The following is a 20,452-nucleotide window of genomic DNA, read 5'->3' on the forward strand; positions in this document are numbered from 1 at the left end:
GAATCTTGACCCTTCAACGATTGGTCTTTCTGACAGCTCACGTGTCAACAGCTGTCAACAATGAATTGAATCATCGTTGAAACACTGGAAGACGCTCATCGGATAGGTGCGTCACAATCACCACGTTGTTGAATATATTATCCAGGCACGGTTGGTAGGTAAAAAAGCCAAATTATGTTCTAGTTACATTTGAAAAAAAGTATATCACTGATCTCGTCTCATTGAGATATAAAGAATGATATAAAAATCAAGAAAATCAGCCGATAAATAAAAAAGTTGCTAAAAAAAGCTAAAGTAAACAAAAAGCAAATTTTAAAATCAAATTGATTCGTAAAACAGTTGGTTTTCAACCGATTTTTCTGAAATAAGGACCAATGTTCTTCTTTTTGTCAAGCTGATTTCAACAGTGTGACTTTCAAATTCCTCAGAATTATATTTTTTACTTTTAGATTTTAGATTTTAGGCCTACTCAAAAAGGTGTTATATTCCTTGTGTAACAATAGCGTAAGACAGGTGTCTGGGGATAATGACAGCCTTTACTCAACTTACGCCTCTTTTTCTCTTACCCTGGCTTGCGTAAGATTAAACAACAATATTGTTAAAACTCCAGAGTCTCATTCAGGAAATTCTTCTTCTTCTTCTTCTTCTTCTTCTTCTTCTTCTTCTTCTTCTTCTTCTTCTTCTTCTTCTTCTTCTTCTTCTTCTTCTTCTTCTTCTTCTTCTTCTTCTTCTCTTCTTCTTCTTCTTCTTCTTCTTTCCTTCTTCTTCTTCTTCTTCTTCTTCTTCTTCTTCTTCTTCTTCTTCTTCTTCTTCTTCTTCTTCTTCTTCTTCTTCTTCTTCTTCTCGTCATTCTCCTCCTCCCGCACAGTTGACTGAAATAAACGACTAGACTATTAGGGTTTGGTTATCCTCTATAATTATAACCGCCATTGCAACCATATATTTTCATTCTTACAAAGCTCTCGTAATCACAGTTTTTCAAAGGAACAATCCAATTACCAATTGCTCCATTTTGACTTACTTCCGAAAATGTTCAGAGTCGTTAAATCTTAATCTTCGGGGAAAATTTGTCAAAAGGTACATTGTCAAAATTTTGACAATGCGCCTTTTGGCAAATTCTTCAGAAAATTTCACCTTTCTGTGTGTTGTGGTGTCCGTGGAGGAAAGAGCATGCATTTTATTTCAACTTTTAGCCTCCAATTTCAGGTTGAGGTGTCATTATTTCTGATTTCTGGATTGCTTGTTATTGTCATAGCAGGTCTGTTTACAAAAAAAACAACCCAAAAACGGGGGCAAGACTTAAAGTAAGCACCGCTGTATTTGTGACTGTCAAGTCTCGATTGCTGAAATGCTTTTTTAAAGAGCATGTCCTCTCTTGAGCTCACATACTACAGCCTTAGCCACAATGGGAATTTTACCACAGTGGAGAATATCAAAATCCTTATTTTACCATCATATAATCCTCATAACTTATTTAGCTCTATAACAATGTCATGACATTGTAGTGTCTTTGTTAGATTTTGATCCACTTCAAATTAGATTTGTAAACTGCATTGTTTTTCTTTCGTACATGTATTATTATGATTTAAAAATTTTTTTTTTTTTGGTTCACCACATAAGTGGTATGAGCTAGACAGATTTAAAAATGATTATTGGATGCCTTTCATTGCTACAACAATCAGGAAGAACTTCTAAATGTTTAGGTTCTAAAGTTCATAAAAAAATTATAGCTGGTTATTTTGTTCCTCTCTCACACCGTCAGGTTTTGTTTGGAGCCAATACATTTTTTGCTGTTTGACTAGCAGGTAAATAATTTATGTTCAAACGAGTACATACATTTGATTATATTATATTTTTATGTAAGAAATTTTAAACCTTTTATATCTGGAATCTGCCTTTCTATTCTTTTTCAATAGATAAATTCTGCAAAGAATTAACGTTTAGACCTCATACAAGTTATCAATTTTTTTTTTTTTCAGAAGTAGTTTTTTAAAACAATTAAAAAAAAATAAATTTTGTTTGTTTTCAGAATACAACAACTAGAATAATCTTTTTATCAAGAATATTTTTGGGAGTTTTACTGAGTGATAGGTTGGAACAATGACATCCTCTTTGATTAATGCTAAGCCTTGCTGGAGAATCTGGAGTCAACTTCAAATTATTAGGCAATTATCTGTGAATGTCAGGAAGAATGCATTAGATTTTTCTCCTCAAATGTATACTCTTGCCTGTCAGCATTCTGTATTGAGTCGACATTTCTCAATGACCACATCAAAATTACATAGGATATCAGATTTACAGAAGGAAAAAGATTCAGGCTTAGAACTTGATCTAAAACCTCATGCTGTGGATATATTCAAATTTGGAGTCAGATCTGTTCGGCCAAGGCAAATGGTTGAAAGTGTGTTGGATTACAGTGAGGCTACTTCGACTCTCAGAGTGCACAACAGAACTTATCATTTAGACAGAAATGTTTATGTGGTGGGTTTTGGCAAGGCTGTGCTTGGAATGGCCAGGGTTGTGGAAAACATTCTGGGCCATCATATTTGTGCCGGAATAGTCAGTATTCCCAAGGGATTACCAAAACAACTTGCTGAGACTGGAAATTAGTAAGTTTATGAAATAAAAGCAAGTGTGGTGTGTGTATGAGTGGGACATTATGTAGAAAATATAAAGATTATCAAATTATTTAAAGAATGCTAAATAAATTGGCAAATGAAATATATTTGGACAAATATTTATAATTGTTAAATGAAAATATAATTTTAAATGTTAAATAACCTACTTTTTAGAGTTCAGGGCTTACAAAAGAAGAGAGATAACTCTTTATGTGTCTCGTGACATCAGTGATAAGTGATTGGTTTAGTTTATTATTAAAAGAGAATAAAGGTTATTACGAACCCGAACATACTTTCATCTATTTCAATTGCTTTACTACTGTATTATGGAAATTAACATAGATCGAGACGAATCTTTTGAGCCTTTAACTTTGATCAGTTAGGTAGGGCGGCCAAATTTTGAGGGGTTTTTTTCTGATTCCCAAGGCCGAAGGTCTAATTAAGGACCGAGCATCACAGCCCAGCAGATTTTCTTAATATTCATTTGAGTCAACGAGTGTTAGAATTACCCTTACTTTAAGAAAGGTTGCCAAGTTACTTGTATATCAATCTGTAAGAAATAGTTAAATTATTATTAGAATTGTCAGTAATTCTGTGCTTGTTGGTGTAAATTTAACATTGGGTTTACCTACAACCCTTTTTTTTTAGAAGAATAGATTATTATTGTTATTATTATTATTATTATTATTATTATTATTATTATTATTATTATTATTATTATTATTATTATTATTATTATTATTATTATTATTATTATTATTAATTATTATTATTAATCATATTATTATTATTATTATTATTATTATTATTATTATTATTATTATTATTATTATTATTATTATTATTATTATTTATTATTATTTATTATTATTATTAGCATAAGATTTTTGTTTGTGTTCTTTTGACTTATACATGTTTTACGTAAGAATGAAGTAATAATCTATTTGATGCAGTCAATATCACAAAGCAAATGATATAAGTGTTTATTTTATATGGGAAAGTTAAGGGGTTTTTTTTTTTTTGGTTCTATTTTTTTTTTTTTTTTTTTTTGGTGCCAACCAATTATCATTGTAGATGTTTGGAAAGTGTTTCAGAGTTCTTATGGTTGAAAAGGGAAAATAATAGATTTATTAAGAGAACTTTATTTTAAGAAAGTTTGGATGCATTTTCAGTCTTAGGTGATTCAATTGTTTATTTTACTGATTATTTCCCCTTCTCAATCTTTTGAATCCTCAGTGATGCCATGTTGTCACCGTCAACCAAAATTCAAATGTATGAGGGCGCAGGTGATAATAGAGTGGACGAATCTGCCTTTGAAGCGGCTAAAGCTATTCGTAATCTGGTTTCTAATCTGACTGAAAATGATGTAGTCATTGTCTTATGTTCAGGTATGGTTTATATATAAAGACTGATTGTTGGTAAAGTTTGACTGAAATAATAAAAACATTAATTTTTTTTTTTAAATTGAATATGTCTCTGTTATGTTGCAATTATATTGAAAAGCTTCGGTTATGATAGTTGCATTATAATCACAAATTTCATCAGAAATCCTGATTTCATGATTTTAAGTTATTAAAACTTTTTGATAATGATAATAATAATTATAAGTAATAAAGACAATGATAGTAATATCTTTCATGATTATAATTGTGAGGCTTTTAGTGTCAAAATCTATCTGTAGTTTTTGTAAAACTTTTCAGGAGGTGGATCAGTCTTGTGTCCTTACCCTCAACCTCCTATCACTCTGGATGAATTGAGGGAGACAATTCATGTCCTGTCTCATCATGCGGGGGGATCTATAAAGGATGTTAACACCGTCAGAAAGAATATTGAGGTACTGAAAGGGGGTGGTCTGGCTTTGGAGGCGAAACCAGCCAAGGTTAGTCATGAGAGTTATATTTTATTTTCTAGAAAGCTCATCAAAAACTGACCCCTTCCCGTCTCCAATCACAAGTTACAAATTAAAAAAACAAAACAATTAAAAACGAAAATGATGTCCAACTTAGTTTCTAATCACAATGGTAGCAGAGTCGTAAAATTTGTGCTATTGTAATTGTTGATTTAATTAAAATAAAATGATAATAAAAAAAAGAAGAACAGAAGATTTTAAAAAATTAATTAAAAAATCACCAACGGAATGTAGTTGGTTGATTATCGCTTTTTTTCTGTTTGATTGAAAAAAGGGAAGTAAGTTTTCTTTCTCTATTTCCACAAATACTGGTATTGTATCATTTACTTAAGGAAAAAAAAATCCCCATAGATCGATTTTTTTTTGTTTTGTTTAGATCTCTGGATCAACCACTTGATACAAGAGAAGTTAACAAGTTTAAAATTTCATACATTTTTATTAGAAAAGACAACATTGAAATCTTTTATCATTTATATTAAAATTTTCCTTGTACTCCTGGCATATAGATTTGTGTTCAGAAACTGATATGATTGATATGGAAATGTTATCTTTGTTAAAATTAAAAAAAAAAAAATTGTTCTCTCTGCAGGTGATCTCCCTTATTTTGTCATCCATCATTGGAGACCCTGTTGACCTCATTGCAGGAGGTACAACCCACCCTACCAACCCTACACCTCATCAGTGCATTGAGATCTTTCAACGTCTAAACATTACGAACAAAATACCCAAGTCGGTCATCAGATACCTAGAAAAAGAGGAGAAGACTCTTTCAGTTACTGGCTCTCAGAAAAAGAACGCAAATACCTCCAGAGCTGAGTTTAAAGAATTGTGGGGTCGTGTCCAGAATAACGTTGTTGGAAATAATTCAATTGCTTGCGAAGCTGCAGCTGAAAAAGCCATGGATCTGGGTTATCTACCTTTAGTGTTGACAAAAGTTATGTCGGGTGAAGCGTGCAAAGTTGGAAAACTCTTTGCTAAACTGTCAAAATTTATCATGTTGTGTTTTGACCGCAATGCATCTGCAGGTCCAAATGTGGAATTGGCCAGGCTAGAGTTGGACTTAGTTTCAGGCGGAATTAAAAAGGAATGGATGAATAACATTATTCGACTAGTAGACACTGCTCACAATATGAGTAAAGATGTATGCATAATTTCAGGAGGTGAAACATTTGTTCAAGTTGATGGGAAAGGAGTCGGTGGTAAAAATATGGAAACAGCTCTTGCAGCAGCTATTCAATTAAAACACGAATTTCAAAATCACGCATTTTCATCGGAGACCCGAATGGCTTTCCTAAGTGCTGACACAGATGGCTATGATGGACAGACTCACATGTCAGGTGCAGTTGTAGATCAAGATTTTGTGTCTGCGGTCAAGGAAGCTGGGTTTGACATGGAGAAGTATCTCCTTGACAATGACTCTTTCTCTCTCTTTTCCAGAGTTAATGGGGGCAGGAATCTCATCAACACCCAGTTGACAGGAACTAATGTGATGGATATCGTTATTTTACTTGTCAAGAGACCAGCAGAATAAGACATTTATTGTTTACTTGAACAGTCATTTTATTTAATTTATTTTTTTATCTTGACCAGATTTTTATAAATTAATTATTTTGGTCCAGATTTTTAAAGACTTCTTCAAAAAACAGTTCCCATGATTATCTCAAGATCATGAGTCAAAATGGTTGTGTTCTGTGAAAGGTTCTTTTTAAGAAACTAACCAACCAGTCACTTATGCTGATGAAGTTGGTATAAAAAGATTATTTGGTTAACTGGTTTGTTCATATTTAGATTTTTTTTATTCATGTTGATTTTTTAAATCAGAATTTTAGAAAAACATTGTAAAAGAAAACTTTAAAAACAATTCTTTTGAAAACTTATTTTTGGCGCTTTTCTGAATTTAACAACTCATCAGCCGCAATGAATGTATTTCCTTTAAGATTTATACCAATTTTTGTTTCAAAGATAGTATGGAGTTTAAGTAAAAAAAAAATAATATTCCCATTATATATATCATGAGGAAATTTGTTGTAATGGGTCTAATTGAAGAAAGAATGAAATAACTCCACATTAACTGCAGCGGGGTGCTATAAAGGAATAAACAGAGGTAAACTTTTTTGCACAAGCAAAAATAATGACCTGCCAAAAATAGGGCTGAAACTTGGATCCTGTGGGTGTTATTTCAATGTCTTATCCATGTTAACCATATTCTGTCGCCTCCTTCCAAGGCTAGCTCGGAAAAATGACTAGGTGACGAGTCTGGCTGTATTCTTAACAAACTTTAGTTGAGAGAGAGAGATAATCGTCTCCAAAAACACGTTTGTTGAAGTAAAATATGAAAATGGAAAATAAAGTTGCCTTACTCACCCCATTAAGAAATTTTTTTAAAGGGTCTCTTTATTCAAAGAAAGTCTGAAACAACCCAGGCATTAGCTACAGTGCAGTGGTTTAAAATGAGCAATAGGGATTGTTTCATGATAGTGCAATGCCTTTTCCACTTTGCCATTTCACCCCCTGTCTAGTTAAAATGACATTGATGACAGTTGGTTGAGCAAAGCCAGTACAATATATTTCTGGCATCCTTGGGTAAGGCAATTTATACTAGTTTGCCCATCTGGCTCAGCTGTGAAAAGAGTACCCGACAGGTGACAACACTTTGTAAAAATACCTTTGCAAAACTGACATTTAAGAAAATTGTCTAATGTGAATTGAAATGAGAATTGGTCTTTTGGCAAAATGAATGAATGTAGAATAGCAGCGTTGTGAATTCCATCAGGTATGATCTTTACTATTGAAATGTTTTCTCGATATTTAGTTGATGTACAGAGTAGAAAATATTTCTTATGGAATCATTGAGAGAGATAATAATATATAAAAGTATCTTACTAACCTGCTATTATATTAAAGCTGACTGTATATTTTTCTAAATTTCATAAAGTATACCTTGCTTTTGATAATATTTGATAATTTTTGATAATGATTCCAAGCGTGTAAAAGTTTGTAATACGTGCCATTAATTTTGATGAGAATCTCCTAAGAATTTAAATAATCTTTGAGAGTTGTGTCTTTCGACTGTATAGATATTCATTCAATTCATATTTATTCATCAAATTATTGTGACCAAACACTCCAGCATGATATTATGGCGAGAGTTTGACCTTTTGTGAATGTAAATAAATGTAAATGTAAATAATGAATTTATATAGCGCCTAAACATCCACGTTAATCGTGCTCTGGGGCGCTTTACATAATAAAAATAAAAATAAAAATGTTTAAAAACAACAAAATAAAAAATCACGACACTACATGATACATAATAAGCAGGCATACAAAAAACAGAATCAAAGCAACATCCATTTCATGAAAAATAAGCCTCGCGGAACAACTCAGTCTTCAGACATTTCCTGAAAGATGATAAGTTTTCACAGGACTTTGTCCGAGGACTAAGTGCGTTCCATAGGCGTGGAGCTATGAATGAAAAGGCTTTTTCACCGAAAGTGGATTTTGAGGTGGTAACTTTTAGAAGTTGGGACTGAGATGATCTTAGATTTCGAGTGGGTTCATATTTTTTAATCAGTTCCTGCAAATATTCAGGAGCCAATCCATCCAGACATCTAAAAACATAGCACAATATTTTAAATTCTATCCTATACTTCACAGGAAGCCAGTGCAATTCCTGGAGAACTGGTGTTATATGATCTCTTTTTTTCGTCATAATACAATAGATAGAGAAAAGCCCTAAAACAATTGAGGGGAAATGTGATACTGATACAGACTAAACGATGTGGCTTCTATTAGTTTGATTATTGAGAAAAAATACAAGGTAAAATTTGTCCAGGTGAAAAAAAAATTCCAAAATAATATAAATTTCAATGACTTAAAGTGCAATTTATTCCATCATACCATCCTTGTATTAATACGACCTTAGGATAATGGATCACATTTGAGTTGTATTGATCTTCCTGAAATCAGAAATTATCTTGTGTTTTAATACAGAGATGACAAACTTTAATTACATTAATTAAAACATCATAATATTGTATATAAACTGTGATCTGTGGATATTCAACAATTATTATGTATCCTCAATACATTTCAAGTAATAATGCCATTTCTATGCTATGATTATGATGTACAATCAGTTATATTTTATTGTAGTCGATATTCTTATAGTTTGATATTGACTCTGGTATTTAGAGTCTGACAGTGAAGTCTGAAAAGCAGTCTCTATGAGTTGCTTCGGTGGCTCAGCAATACGGTGTCACATCTTGTAACAAAGTCAAGTGATATTGATTGATGATATCAATGATCAGATTGGTGGTCACAGAACTCTGGCCCTGGCATCGTGTTATTGGGTAAGGCACCGTTTATTTATAACTCCACTCTGCTCAGGTGTGAATGAGAACATGGTTATAGTTGTAAGAGTACTAGTACTAAAAAGAATGGCCAAAATGGGATCTGTGATGTATGGAGAAGAAATTTAGTTCCATATGGCCTTCTGGGGGAATAAATGAAATATTTTAAAGTGCATTGAGCACAGTGAATCGCGGAAATTATATTATATATTATATATATTATACACTATACAATATATAAACTGTTTTTACCAGCCACAGTGCCGCGCCTTTCAGTTTCCTTTTTGAACATCACTCACTACCTAGTAAACTTTTCTTCAGGGCAGTTGGCAATTTGTTAGATAAACAACAAGGGATGTGTTAGGCACATCATCCTCACTACCACCAGTACTACAATCTCTAGCATTAGGTTTTGGTGCTTTACTTCATTTGAAATAAGGAAACTTTGGGACTGTATTTGACAATGTGTTTATGTATCATAATATAATTCTAATCAGTTATCTATTTAGAACTATACAATATGTAAATACAATTCCAATTCCTTTTTCTTGTGTGCGGAAATTCCTCTTTCGGCATTGAAATTACTACGAGTGTTGTCTGAAACTCCTGTTAGTGAGCCAAATTTAAAGTTGGTGTCTCTGGTTAGGCCTTTACCGTTTATTTCATGTGGCTGCTATAGATAGAACGAAGATGACGTCAATAAGGTCTTTGCTATTGTTTGTAGCCATCCACGTTCATGAGTACATCTCACCAAACTGTGTTAACCAGACTATATGTGTGTTGGTCCGTTATACTTCCGGATGGCAATGTTGTGAACTTCTTAGCCAAGTGCATACTATCTATTACTAATTGCTTTTTTTAGCATGTGCAAAGTAATTTCCTACAACTATCCAGTGTTTGCCTTAGTCATCTTTGTATTTTTTTATCATATTGAGTATGACCTACAAGAGCTTTGCAATACAGAGAGAGAGAGAGAGAGAGAGAGAGAGAGAGAGAGAGAGAGAGAGAGAGAGAGGGGAGGGAGGGAGGGAGAGAGAGAGAGAGAGAGAGAGAGAGAGAGAGAGAGAGAGAGAGAGAGAGAGAGAGAGAGAGAGAGAGAGTGTGTGTGTGTGTGTGTGTGTGCAAACCTCTGGAGTCTGCCTCTCTTTTGAAGATTTCATGCGGTATCTGTATAAGGCATTGGATGGTCTCTGGCAAGCTCACTTTTAAAATTAAACCAGACTGTTCCTCCTCATTGAACGAATTTGAACCTGTGATTAAAAAAAAAATGTCCAGCAGGTGGTCATACCACCACTTGTCAAAATTATTGACTAGTTGGCTCAATGACTCATTGTCAGGAATGGGATATATTTTATATATATATATATATATATATATATATATATATATATATATATATATATATATATATATATATATATATATATATATATATATATATATATATTATATATATATATAATGATATGATTTATGATATAATTGAATTATTACCTCAAGATTTTGATTACGATTTCAATTTTCTTTCAAGTAAAGTTATTGATATTTCACCTCAAATTTTTATTTTGTTTTGTTCATTTTATGATAATTTAGACAATTATTACTGGTTGGGCACAGTGCATGACTTTCCACAGTGGGAATGATGGATGTTTGTTTTTTGTTTTTTTTTTGTTTGTTTTTGTAGTAGATGTCTTTTTTCCTTGTAAATCATATTTTTAACTTCATTGTTTGGTGGTACACACCTCTGACCTCAGTGAAAACTTGTCAGTTGTGTTTGGTTGGTTGATTCTTCTCCCCCCCCTCCCAGTCTGTTCTTCCATTCTCTGTGGCTTTCTGTCCTTTGGTTTTTTTCTTTTTTTTTTTTAGAGCGTCTGTGAGAGAGAATAGGTATTTTTTTCCAAATAAATCACCCCTTTGAGTGACTGTGTTACAGTATAGTATTATGAACTGTCTGCATGTCTCCCCTTTGGCAAGAATTTCAGGCTGTCGTCTATGTAAGATTGGGTGACCTTATCCTCGTACAGTAGTAGCTTGCTGCTGGGATTTAATTTGTGACCCATAACCCTTTGCATTCCTTTTTCAATGCACTTGTGACCAAAGAGTGTTGCAGGTACTGATATCTAAATGTGTTTCACCGTTCCTTTGTGTTGTGAATCATCTTTCTTTTTTCTAAAACGCTTACTGATATGATCTTTATGTGTTGCAAGAGTTGTTAAACATCCAAATTTAAATTTAGCAGTTTTGGTTAACTACAGAGTTTAAACACTAAGAGGCTGCTTTATAACCTCTTCAAAGTCCCATGCCAAAATAGATTTTGATACGAAGGTTAAGGTTTGATATCTAAGTTTCATATGTTAGTCTGATGCTTTACCCTTTACAGGCGGGATGATGTTTTGCTCTCACCTGACTTCATACATATTTTATTTACCAATTTTTTCACTTTGCAGAAGCTGCAATTTGACCCAGTTTTCAATGAAGTCTGATTCACATTAACTTGTACCATTACTAATTATGTGCTTGGTGAAGTGACTTTGTCTACAGCAATAAATAACAGGAAGAGTCGTCATGATTTAATGAAATTCAGTATCGCTGTTGAAAGGTAAGATATATAGAAATAAACAACAGAAACTTAGACAAATCCCATGGTGGGCAGAAGGTAACTTGCTGTGTCTCCTATCCCCTATATCTTTATTCTGAGTTGCTTTCCGACCTGTCTTTAGTCTTTATATTGACATGGGATTACATTACATGGTTTTGTCCTGGCCTTTGTCGGAGTCCCAGGCTGAGAGGGAAACAGTCAAATGTATAGTGTGAGTTTTAGGAGGTGACTTTTTTTTTCCTTGTAACCCATCTCTCTAATATATTTATCTTTTTTTGATTTGTTGAGTGTATTCCTCTCAGTGAGATCCTTTGCTAGTGTCTGGCTGAGACTTTTAGTTGATCTCAAACTAAGTATATTGATGGTATGCTTATAGAATCTACATCTGTTCCCGATTTGAACCCATTCCCCTTTGGCTTACTTTTTCCTGTGTGCTTTACTTGTAACTTTAGATTTTTTGATTATCCTGTATTTTCTTCCAGTTTTTACTGCCACTGATATGACCATACTTACTTTTTTAATATGACCAAAATGTGTTGCTCGCGTCTTAAAATCCTTAAAGACAAAAACAAACCTAGGCTAACAACATTTTCTTCTTTATAAACTGAAATTCACAGGTAAAAAGCCAATGGACACGCTGCTGAGTATTAGGCATTTGAACCTACCTAGGAAAATCAACAAAGTTGTAAGATGGCATTTTCAAACAAAAAGCTGTAAATTTTTAAGTACAGCACCATACAGTGTTGGGCTGACCAACTGCAAAGGCCAAATCCATCCTCAAGATCATTTGGATACCGTTTTGAATTCTGCCAGGTCTTCTCACCAAAGTAATGATAGTCAGTTCAATTCATTCAAATCAGGACTTATAAAATCTGAAAGAAATCAGAACAGATTCAGTGACTGTCGTAGTTTATTTAGTAAGGGATTTTTTTCTAATAAAGCTAGAGCTTCTCTTTCTGTATATTTCCATTCTTGGAGTAGTAGAAACCTGAAGAGTGATTCAAAAATGGAACTGGAAAGTTCTACTTCAAAAACAACAACAATTGGTGATTTAGCACGAAGTAGTGGTGGCCTGCAGTCATCATCAGTAGGTTTACCTGCTTGCGAAGTGGCCATGATGAAGGATGCCAAAGAAGTCTTCAAACATGCTGTGAACTCAGTTCTTCCAAAGGAAATGGTTGCCAAGGTAAAATTTATACTGAATTGCTAGTAATTGTTTTGACTGTCTCGACACGTTTCTTTCAACCTGCTTCTTCTCACCATTCTGGAAACTTGTTAAACGAGGAATAAAAGATATGTTAAATGAGTGATACCATGGTAATCAATTATTTTATGGAGCACTGCTTAAAGTATTAATTTCCTGCATGAAAATCGAGTATTACATACTCCATAAATATGATGTCAATTTCTTCAAGTATGTGATGATGGCTCACAATTTAGTAATTGATTTTATATTTTATACATTATACAGTAACTGCTATAGATTTGTATCAGTTACTCCATTAATGTTGGTTTAGCCAGTTATTTCAGCAGCATGATGATCTAGTTTTTGTTGATACAAGTACAGTGCAGTCCACTCATAATTATAGTCAACATCTTGAGACTGGAAGTAAAAGTTTGTTGCAATTGAGCTTTTTTATATCGCGCAATATCCCCTAAACATGCTCAAAGCGCTTTACAAGGGGTCCCTGGCCAACAGCAACATTTAACATTTAGGATGGGACATGACACCTGTTGGGTGATATTACATTTTTTTCGGACAGAGACAACGCTGTTAATGGCCAGGTATTCATTTTACACCTGTGTATGGTGAGAAAATGTGAGTAAAGAGCCTTCTCTAAGGACTCAACTATGCACTGAGTGAGGCTCGAACCCAGGACCTTCTGATCTGAAAGCGAGTGTCATACCACAAGACCAAATAGCCGCACAATTGCTAGTTTGATCCTTGACATCTTAATATTAATACCCTTTATTCTAGACTTAAGTATTAGTATTACCCTACCTATTGACATGTGTATGTTTATTTGACCAATTGTGACACAATCAAAGTCACTAATTTGACCAATTGTGACACAATCAAAGTCACTAATTTGACCAATTGTGACACAATCAAAGTCACTAATTTGACCAATTATCAAAGTCACTAATAATCGTAGCTTTGTGTGGGTAATTAACATCCTATGGGCAGAGTGGTGCCTGCAAAGCCCAACTCAGTCATTCTCCCCGTCTTTCTTTCAAAATGTGGCTCAATTCTTCCATGTGCCACGGTGCCACTCAGTTGTGTCGAGTTGACTTAAAGCAAAATTCCCGTTGGTGTAGCCAATAACTTCATCAGAAAGTTGTTAACTATAACAGAGAAGGAAAAATCAAGACTACTGTCATGTGTTAACTTCAAACGAGTCAACTTCTTGAAGGCTGCACTGTACTAGGATCTCTGTTTTTATTACCTAGGCCAAGGCACTCTTAAATTTTTACTCTCCATTATCTATTCCGTAATATATTGCTTACTTTTGTATTCCAGCATCTGATACTCGATTCAAGTGGGGATGCCATGACTGTTGATAATGTGAAGTACCTTCTGAACCACAACGTCTATTTGGTTGGCTTTGGGAAGGCAGTGCTAGGGATGGCAAGAGCCGTGGATGATCTGATTGGTCAACACATTGTCAGGGGTGTGGTCAGTGTTCCTCATGGAACTAGGAAAGATTTCAGTAATGCTGGCAAAACGTACGTGCTGAATTTACCTCATATGTACACTTACTTGATTACAAATTAAGTTTAAATGAAAATTTAAAACCTTACCTTTGTTAAATGATAAAAGCCAACAACTATAGTTGTGATATGATTTTTAGAATGTAGTTCCCAATAATTTTAAAAGTTATTTTGTACACATAAAAGCACTAAATTGATATTTATCATCCCCCCCCCCCCCTCGCTATTCTGTCTGAATTTTTCGTAAATAAGAAATAAAGTTATTTTTAGTGGATGATACCTTGATAGTCAGTTGGTGTGTAAAATACTGCTGATATTAACACTGAACCCTAACACCGACTACATCCGTAGTTTACCCGGGTTGCTTTTACCCCATGCCTATTTATTACATTTTTTCTGAGAAAAATTATAGGCGTAGAATCAAAGCAAATGTTTGCAGTTTTGGCATGTTAATTATAGTTAAACAAAACTATGTGCATGCTCATTTTTAATACTTTTTTTTTTTCAATTTTGGAAAGTAGCAAAAATCTATAGGATTGAGTGAGTTAATGCACTGAAAAATGAAATGATACTATCATTTTAAATGCATGATGATTCTAATTCTAATTTAACCCTCAACTTTGATCTCATAATGATACAGAGGAATGCTGCTTGACCCAAGCTCTCCCATTGAAGTAAGAGAAGGAGCCTCAAACAACATGCCAGACCAACCAGCTCACGAGGCAGCCTTGGAAATAGCAGACTTGGCCAGATCTGTGGGCAATGGAGATCTTCTGGTTGTTCTTATTTCAGGTGCCTACCCCTTAGAACTCTATTAATAATTGTGTATTTGTTTATGCATTCAAAGAAAGGATTTGGAAAATTTTTTTTGGGTCTTATTTGCTGCATATTAAAGTCTTATCAGATCTTAAATACTATACAAGGAGCAGTCCAAAACTAATGCTATTGGGTGGGTGTGTAGCTCAAATAAGATTTGACATGATTTGTATCATAACTTAAATTGAAGCAAAGGATCTCAGATATGAGGTCTTATTCCTCAATAAAGTCGACAATTTGCTGAATTGTTACTGTCCACCTCCTGGTAATGTCACACATACTGACATTGTAAAAAGGTTACAGGCTGCTCGTTTAGAGCTTGAGCTTTTATATTAGCGCAATATCCTCTAAACATGCTCAAAGCAGTTTACAAAGGGTCCCTGACCAACAGCAACATGTAACATGTAGAAAGAGACATGATGCCTGTTTGGCAATATTACAATTTTTTCCAACAGAAACAGGCTGTTAACAGCCAAGTACCCATTTTACACCTGAGTACATCCATAGAATGTGAGTAAAGAGCCTTTTCCAAGGACTCAACTATGCGCGAGCGAGGCTCTAATCCAGGACCTTCCAATCCAATTTTGTCATACCTCAAAATCACATAGCCTGCATCATTTTCAATAGCTTTGATGGCTTTGTCTTCAAAATGTTAACCTTGCAATATTAAAAAAACCCCAAAACAATCAAAGTCAGATGATGTCAAATAAGAAGCATAAGATTGATATCCACTCAAAAGAGTCAATTATCTCCCTTTTGTGAACACTGGTGGGGGACACGCATTTTAATGGTTGAGTACCACCTAATCCATTTCCAAGTGAGGCCTAACATGTTGAAAATATCCTTGCTTTAAGCCATTCCAATGTCTCAATATGAATTTCTGAATTAAAAGTCGTTGATGAAGGTAAAAAATCAGTGAGGATTACACCAGGAATGTCTGAACACATGGTTGTGATGATTTTTTCAGCTGATTTATCAGATCAACATTTCTCAGGCTTTGGAGATAATGGATCTGGCCTTCCTATCTCTATAGCTTGGATTCCAGTTTATAATGATGAATCCATATTTAATCTCCTTTAGTGATTTTGCGTTAGACTGAGAAAAATGAGTGAAGGCAGTTGTTAATGTTATATGGAGGAATATTAAAAACCTTGTGCTTTTATAAAGCACAATATCCACTAAATGTGATCAAAGTGCTTTACAAAAGGTCCCTGGCCAACAGCAACACTTACTCTGTAGGACAAGACATGGGGCCTGTCAGGCGATATATAATTTTTTTTTTTCCAACAGAGACAACACTGTTAACAGCCTGGTACTCATTTTACATCTGAGTTCAGTGAGAGAATGTGAATAAAGTGCCTTTTCCTGTGACTGTGACTCAACTATGTACTGCTTAAGAGTGGGGCACGAACCCAGACAGGACCTTCCGATACGACAAGACCATATAGTCGCATATTAAAAGTTTGATCCTCTGACTATCTAGTTTGTATTTTATTGTATCTCGAGAAATTATTATTTTAGCCCAAGGTTGTCTTGTGCAGCTTTTTGGTTTTGTGGTATGACACTCGCTTTCAAATCAGAAGGTCCTAGATTCCATTCCCACTCTAAACGAATCATAGTCTCACATTCTCTCATTGTCCTCAGGTGTAAAATGAGTACCTGGCTGTTAACAGCGTTGTTTTCTCCGAAATTTTTTTGGGTAATATTGGCTAACAGAAAAAATATATTGTATTATCGCCTAACAGGTTTCATGTCTCGTTCCACATGTTAAGTATTGCTGTTGGCTAGGGACCTCTTGTAAAGCGCTTTCACCACGTTTAGTGGGTATTGCCTTATATAAAAGCTCATGATTATTATTTTTTTTTTACTTCATGATGAGGTAACCATTCTAAATGTTATATATGTTTGCATCTGTTATTCCTCCAATTGAATGAGTAGTCATTTGCAATTTATTTCATTGCATTCTTTTATGTGATATGGGACATACGTCTGAATGAGTAGTTGCTACTTAGTTATCTGACTATATACAGTGAGAAATGTTGTAAATGTGCTAGTACAAAAAGTTCTTATAAAGGTGACTTGTATTTTATGGCATGGGAATCTAGTGACATAAAAAGCTGACAGAATCGAGAAAGCTTTGTTAAGTAGTGCGCAGCATTACTGTTGAGATGCTTTAGGTAAAGGTGCATATAAGTTTTATATTTATTTACTTTTTTCGATCAAGTAAATGAAACTTCTATTCTGAATAATTTTTAGTGAATTTTTGTTTGATTTTTGTTTTTAATGTGTTTTTTAAAAAATGTTTGGTTGAAACCCAAATTATGATAAATATTTTGTTTGTTTGTGTGACTTTTATCATTTGTCATTTTCCTACTAGGAGGGGGATCTGCTCTGCTCCCCGCCCCAGACCCACCGATAACGCTAAGTGACCTGTTGTCAGTAACTAGTCAAATGTCAAGAGGTGGTGCTACTATCAGCCAACTCAACACAGTTCGGAAACAATTGGATTTCTTGAAGGGTGGAGGTCTTGCAACATTGGCTTATCCTGCACAGGTAATGTCATGGAAATGTTCAGTGCTTTTTTGCTATTATGGTGTTTAATCAAGGAAGAATATGCGTTATTTTTTCTTCTGTTAATCAATAAACAATATGCAATGGCCACCTCATTGTTAAAAATCTCCGCTTTTAATAATAATTTAACCTTTTTTTTTTCACGAAAAAAAAGTTATAAATGAAATAGATAGATAGATAAATAAATGAGTAATAAATGAGTAGATAATAAACTGATAAACAAATAAATATAACGATAAAGTGAGTTGCACGCGCTATACTTTAAGAAAGTAGAAATGAATTGCTTGTTATAAATTCAATATATTTAATCAATAAAAAAATGAAGCGTCACATTGTGTTTGCAAACATGACACACTAAGGTAGAGAGGATTTATTATGTGTCAAAGAGTTTTTGTTCATAATATTCCCTTTGTTGGGCATCATTTAAAAAGAAAGAAAAAGAAAAGAAGGTATCTTAAGGAAATGTAATTTCTAGAGTCTGTTCAATCAATCTCTTTGCTTTATGCTTGATATCCTATTTTATGTTTTTATTTCTTTTCCTCAGGTTGTTTCTCTGATTCTGTCTGACATTGTAGGAGACCATCTTGATTTTATAGCCAGTGCACCAACTGTGGCTGACACCTCAACTCCTGAAAGCTGTCTCTCCCTTTTCACACAACTCAACATTGCTGACAAAGTGCCGAAAACTGTCAAAGATTTCCTGAAAGAAAAGTCTAAGTCTGTGAATATTGGTAGAGTTGAAAATAGTGACTCCCTTAGCAAAATGCCAAAATCTTTAGAAATGAGCCATGTTAAAAATATGTTAATTGGATCTAACAAGATTGCATGTGAACGAGCATGTCAAGAGAGTTGTAAAATGGGATACAGTCCTTTTGTCTTAAGCACAGAGTTAGAAGGAGAAGCAAAGGAAATAGGGAAGATGTTTGCAGAGTTGGCTCTATTTATTGTTAAGCACATTGTTGTGCTGGATGATAATAGTGCAGACATCAAAGAGATTAGAAAACGTCTGACTTCAAAGTATAAATTATCAGATAACAAGCTGGATGAGATTGTCTTCCATGTGGAGAATTCCAAGATGGCATCTCAAGGCATCTGCATTGTAGCAGGTGGGGAGACCACTGTGACTGTGTCAGGTACAGGAAGAGGAGGCAGGAACCAAGAAATGGCAACTTCTGCAGGGTTAGAGCTTGATAAAATATTTAAGGAATTAAGAGGCAATTGGAATTCAAACGACAAAACCCCTCAAGTTGTGTTTTTATCAGCAGGTACAGATGGCCAGGATGGGCCCACTCCTGCAGCAGGAGGGGTTGTAGGGTTACATTTTGTAGGGAGTGTCAACCGCATGGGGTTGAATCCTAGATTGTATTTAGATAATAATGATAGCTTCACCCTGTTAAACAGCTGGGCTGATGGCGTTGGTCTTGTCAACACAGGGCTTACTGGGACCAATGTGATGGACCTGCAGTTGTTGATGATCAAACGTCCGACATGAGTCCAATATAATACTCTACATTCTCAAAATCAGTGAAATAAAGGAAGGAAAGAAAGAAAAAGAAACCCATCATTAAGAAGAACGAATGGAAGAAAATAGAATCTTACCAGAGTTAAAGAAAATATTACACGGAAAGCAAAATGATATGAATAAAAGAAGAAAAAGAAAGATTACTCAAATTAGATTTGTTTGAATTTCGCAATGAACTATAAATTGTTTTAAACTTTAGTTATAGCATTTTTCAGTTGAATTACAGAAAGCCATATCAAGTATTTTATGAATGTAAATGTTAAGCTGTGAAATGTATTTGTTATATTTAAGGAGAGGGATCTAACTTTAAATGTTCCTCATTATTCATTTCAATCTTTCAGTATTACAGTGGAAATTTCCCCCCTTTTTTTTCTAAGTTACAAACCTGAGAGAGTTAAGTAAGTATATTTTCTTCAAGACATAATCAAATAGTTTTATGATATCATTGAATATTGCTGCTTTTGATTTGCCGTGTCATTAATTATACTTTTAAAATATTTTTTTAAAGCATTGCGTCAAAAGAATAAAGGTGTTTTTAAAAGTTGGCATTAAAATTATGAATTGTGAGAATTTAAATCTGAAAAGAATTTGATTTGCTTTTAGTGCACATTCAAAACCGTTGTCTACATGTAAATGTTCACGCAAATATTCAGAGTTTTAGAATTTGCAAGGTGAAAACCTTTATTGTTGTTTATGCTTTCTTCTTTATTATGTGACAGGATGTATATGTTATGTATATGTATCTTATAACTCCAAGGCTGAGACAATTTATATTCACAAACTCTTGTTCGTTATTGTGTTCAAAATTGTATTTATTTTTGTCTTGAATTGCAACTTACTTTGTTACCCGTGTTATTTTGACGGTACTGCTGAAAATGTTTATTAGTTCTAATGAATAATGCTGAGCCATACTAGTTAAGTTATATATGGTGTATTTGGCTAATAACTTTTGTCTCTAAAATCCTTGATTCTCAGAATATACAGCAATGTTCTTGCGAATTGATTGTTACTGTTTATGCATCGTCCAGACGAAATTTACATAGTGCTGGAATCATTCATTAATATTATTATTATTATTATTATTATTATTATTATTATTATTATTATTATTATTATTATTATTATTATTATTATTATTATTATTATTTGTTATTATTATTATTATTGTTATTATTATTATTATTTATTTTTAAAATAATTTTTTCTGTTGATGTTTCGTGTTAGCAAAGAAATTTTTATTCATTGTCAACAAAATTTGTATGAAAAAAATTGATATTGATATGCTCAAGAATTGTGAATATAGATATATAAAAAAGAAGAAAACAGATTAAACATTACATAATGTCCAAGAAA

At 33.7% G+C, this 20,452-nt stretch overlaps 1 protein-coding gene across 3 annotated transcripts in view; it reads left to right on the forward strand.

Moving 5' to 3' along the window:
• LOC144974793 (glycerate kinase-like) overlaps positions 1 to 19,098 on the forward strand; it is a 20,577-nt gene extending 1,479 nt beyond the window's left edge. The window contains exons 2-7 of one of the 3 annotated variants that reach the window (XM_078918060.1): positions 11,327 to 11,478; positions 12,096 to 12,664; positions 14,000 to 14,205; positions 14,831 to 14,982; positions 17,384 to 17,559; positions 18,122 to 19,098. In XM_078918060.1, coding sequence (XP_078774186.1) covers positions 12,107 to 12,664; positions 14,000 to 14,205; positions 14,831 to 14,982; positions 17,384 to 17,559; positions 18,122 to 19,069 — 2,040 coding nt within the window. In that variant the 5' untranslated portion in view covers positions 11,327 to 11,478; positions 12,096 to 12,106 and the 3' untranslated portion in view covers positions 19,070 to 19,098. Of the gene's footprint in view, positions 1 to 2,029; positions 2,610 to 3,854; positions 4,007 to 4,318; positions 4,498 to 5,116; positions 7,877 to 11,326; positions 11,479 to 12,095; positions 12,665 to 13,999; positions 14,206 to 14,830; positions 14,983 to 17,383; positions 17,560 to 18,121 lie in introns of those variants that run through there. The other 2 variants (XM_078918056.1, XM_078918057.1) reach the window with 2 other exon arrangements.
• The last annotated feature ends 1,354 nt before the right edge of the window (positions 19,099 to 20,452 follow it).

Source organism: Berghia stephanieae, chromosome 6 (assembly GCF_034508935.2).
Source record: "Berghia stephanieae isolate SIO BIC M18660-M18661 chromosome 6, UCSD_Bste_1.3, whole genome shotgun sequence".
Lineage (NCBI taxonomy): Eukaryota > Metazoa > Mollusca > Gastropoda > Nudibranchia > Aeolidiidae > Berghia > Berghia stephanieae.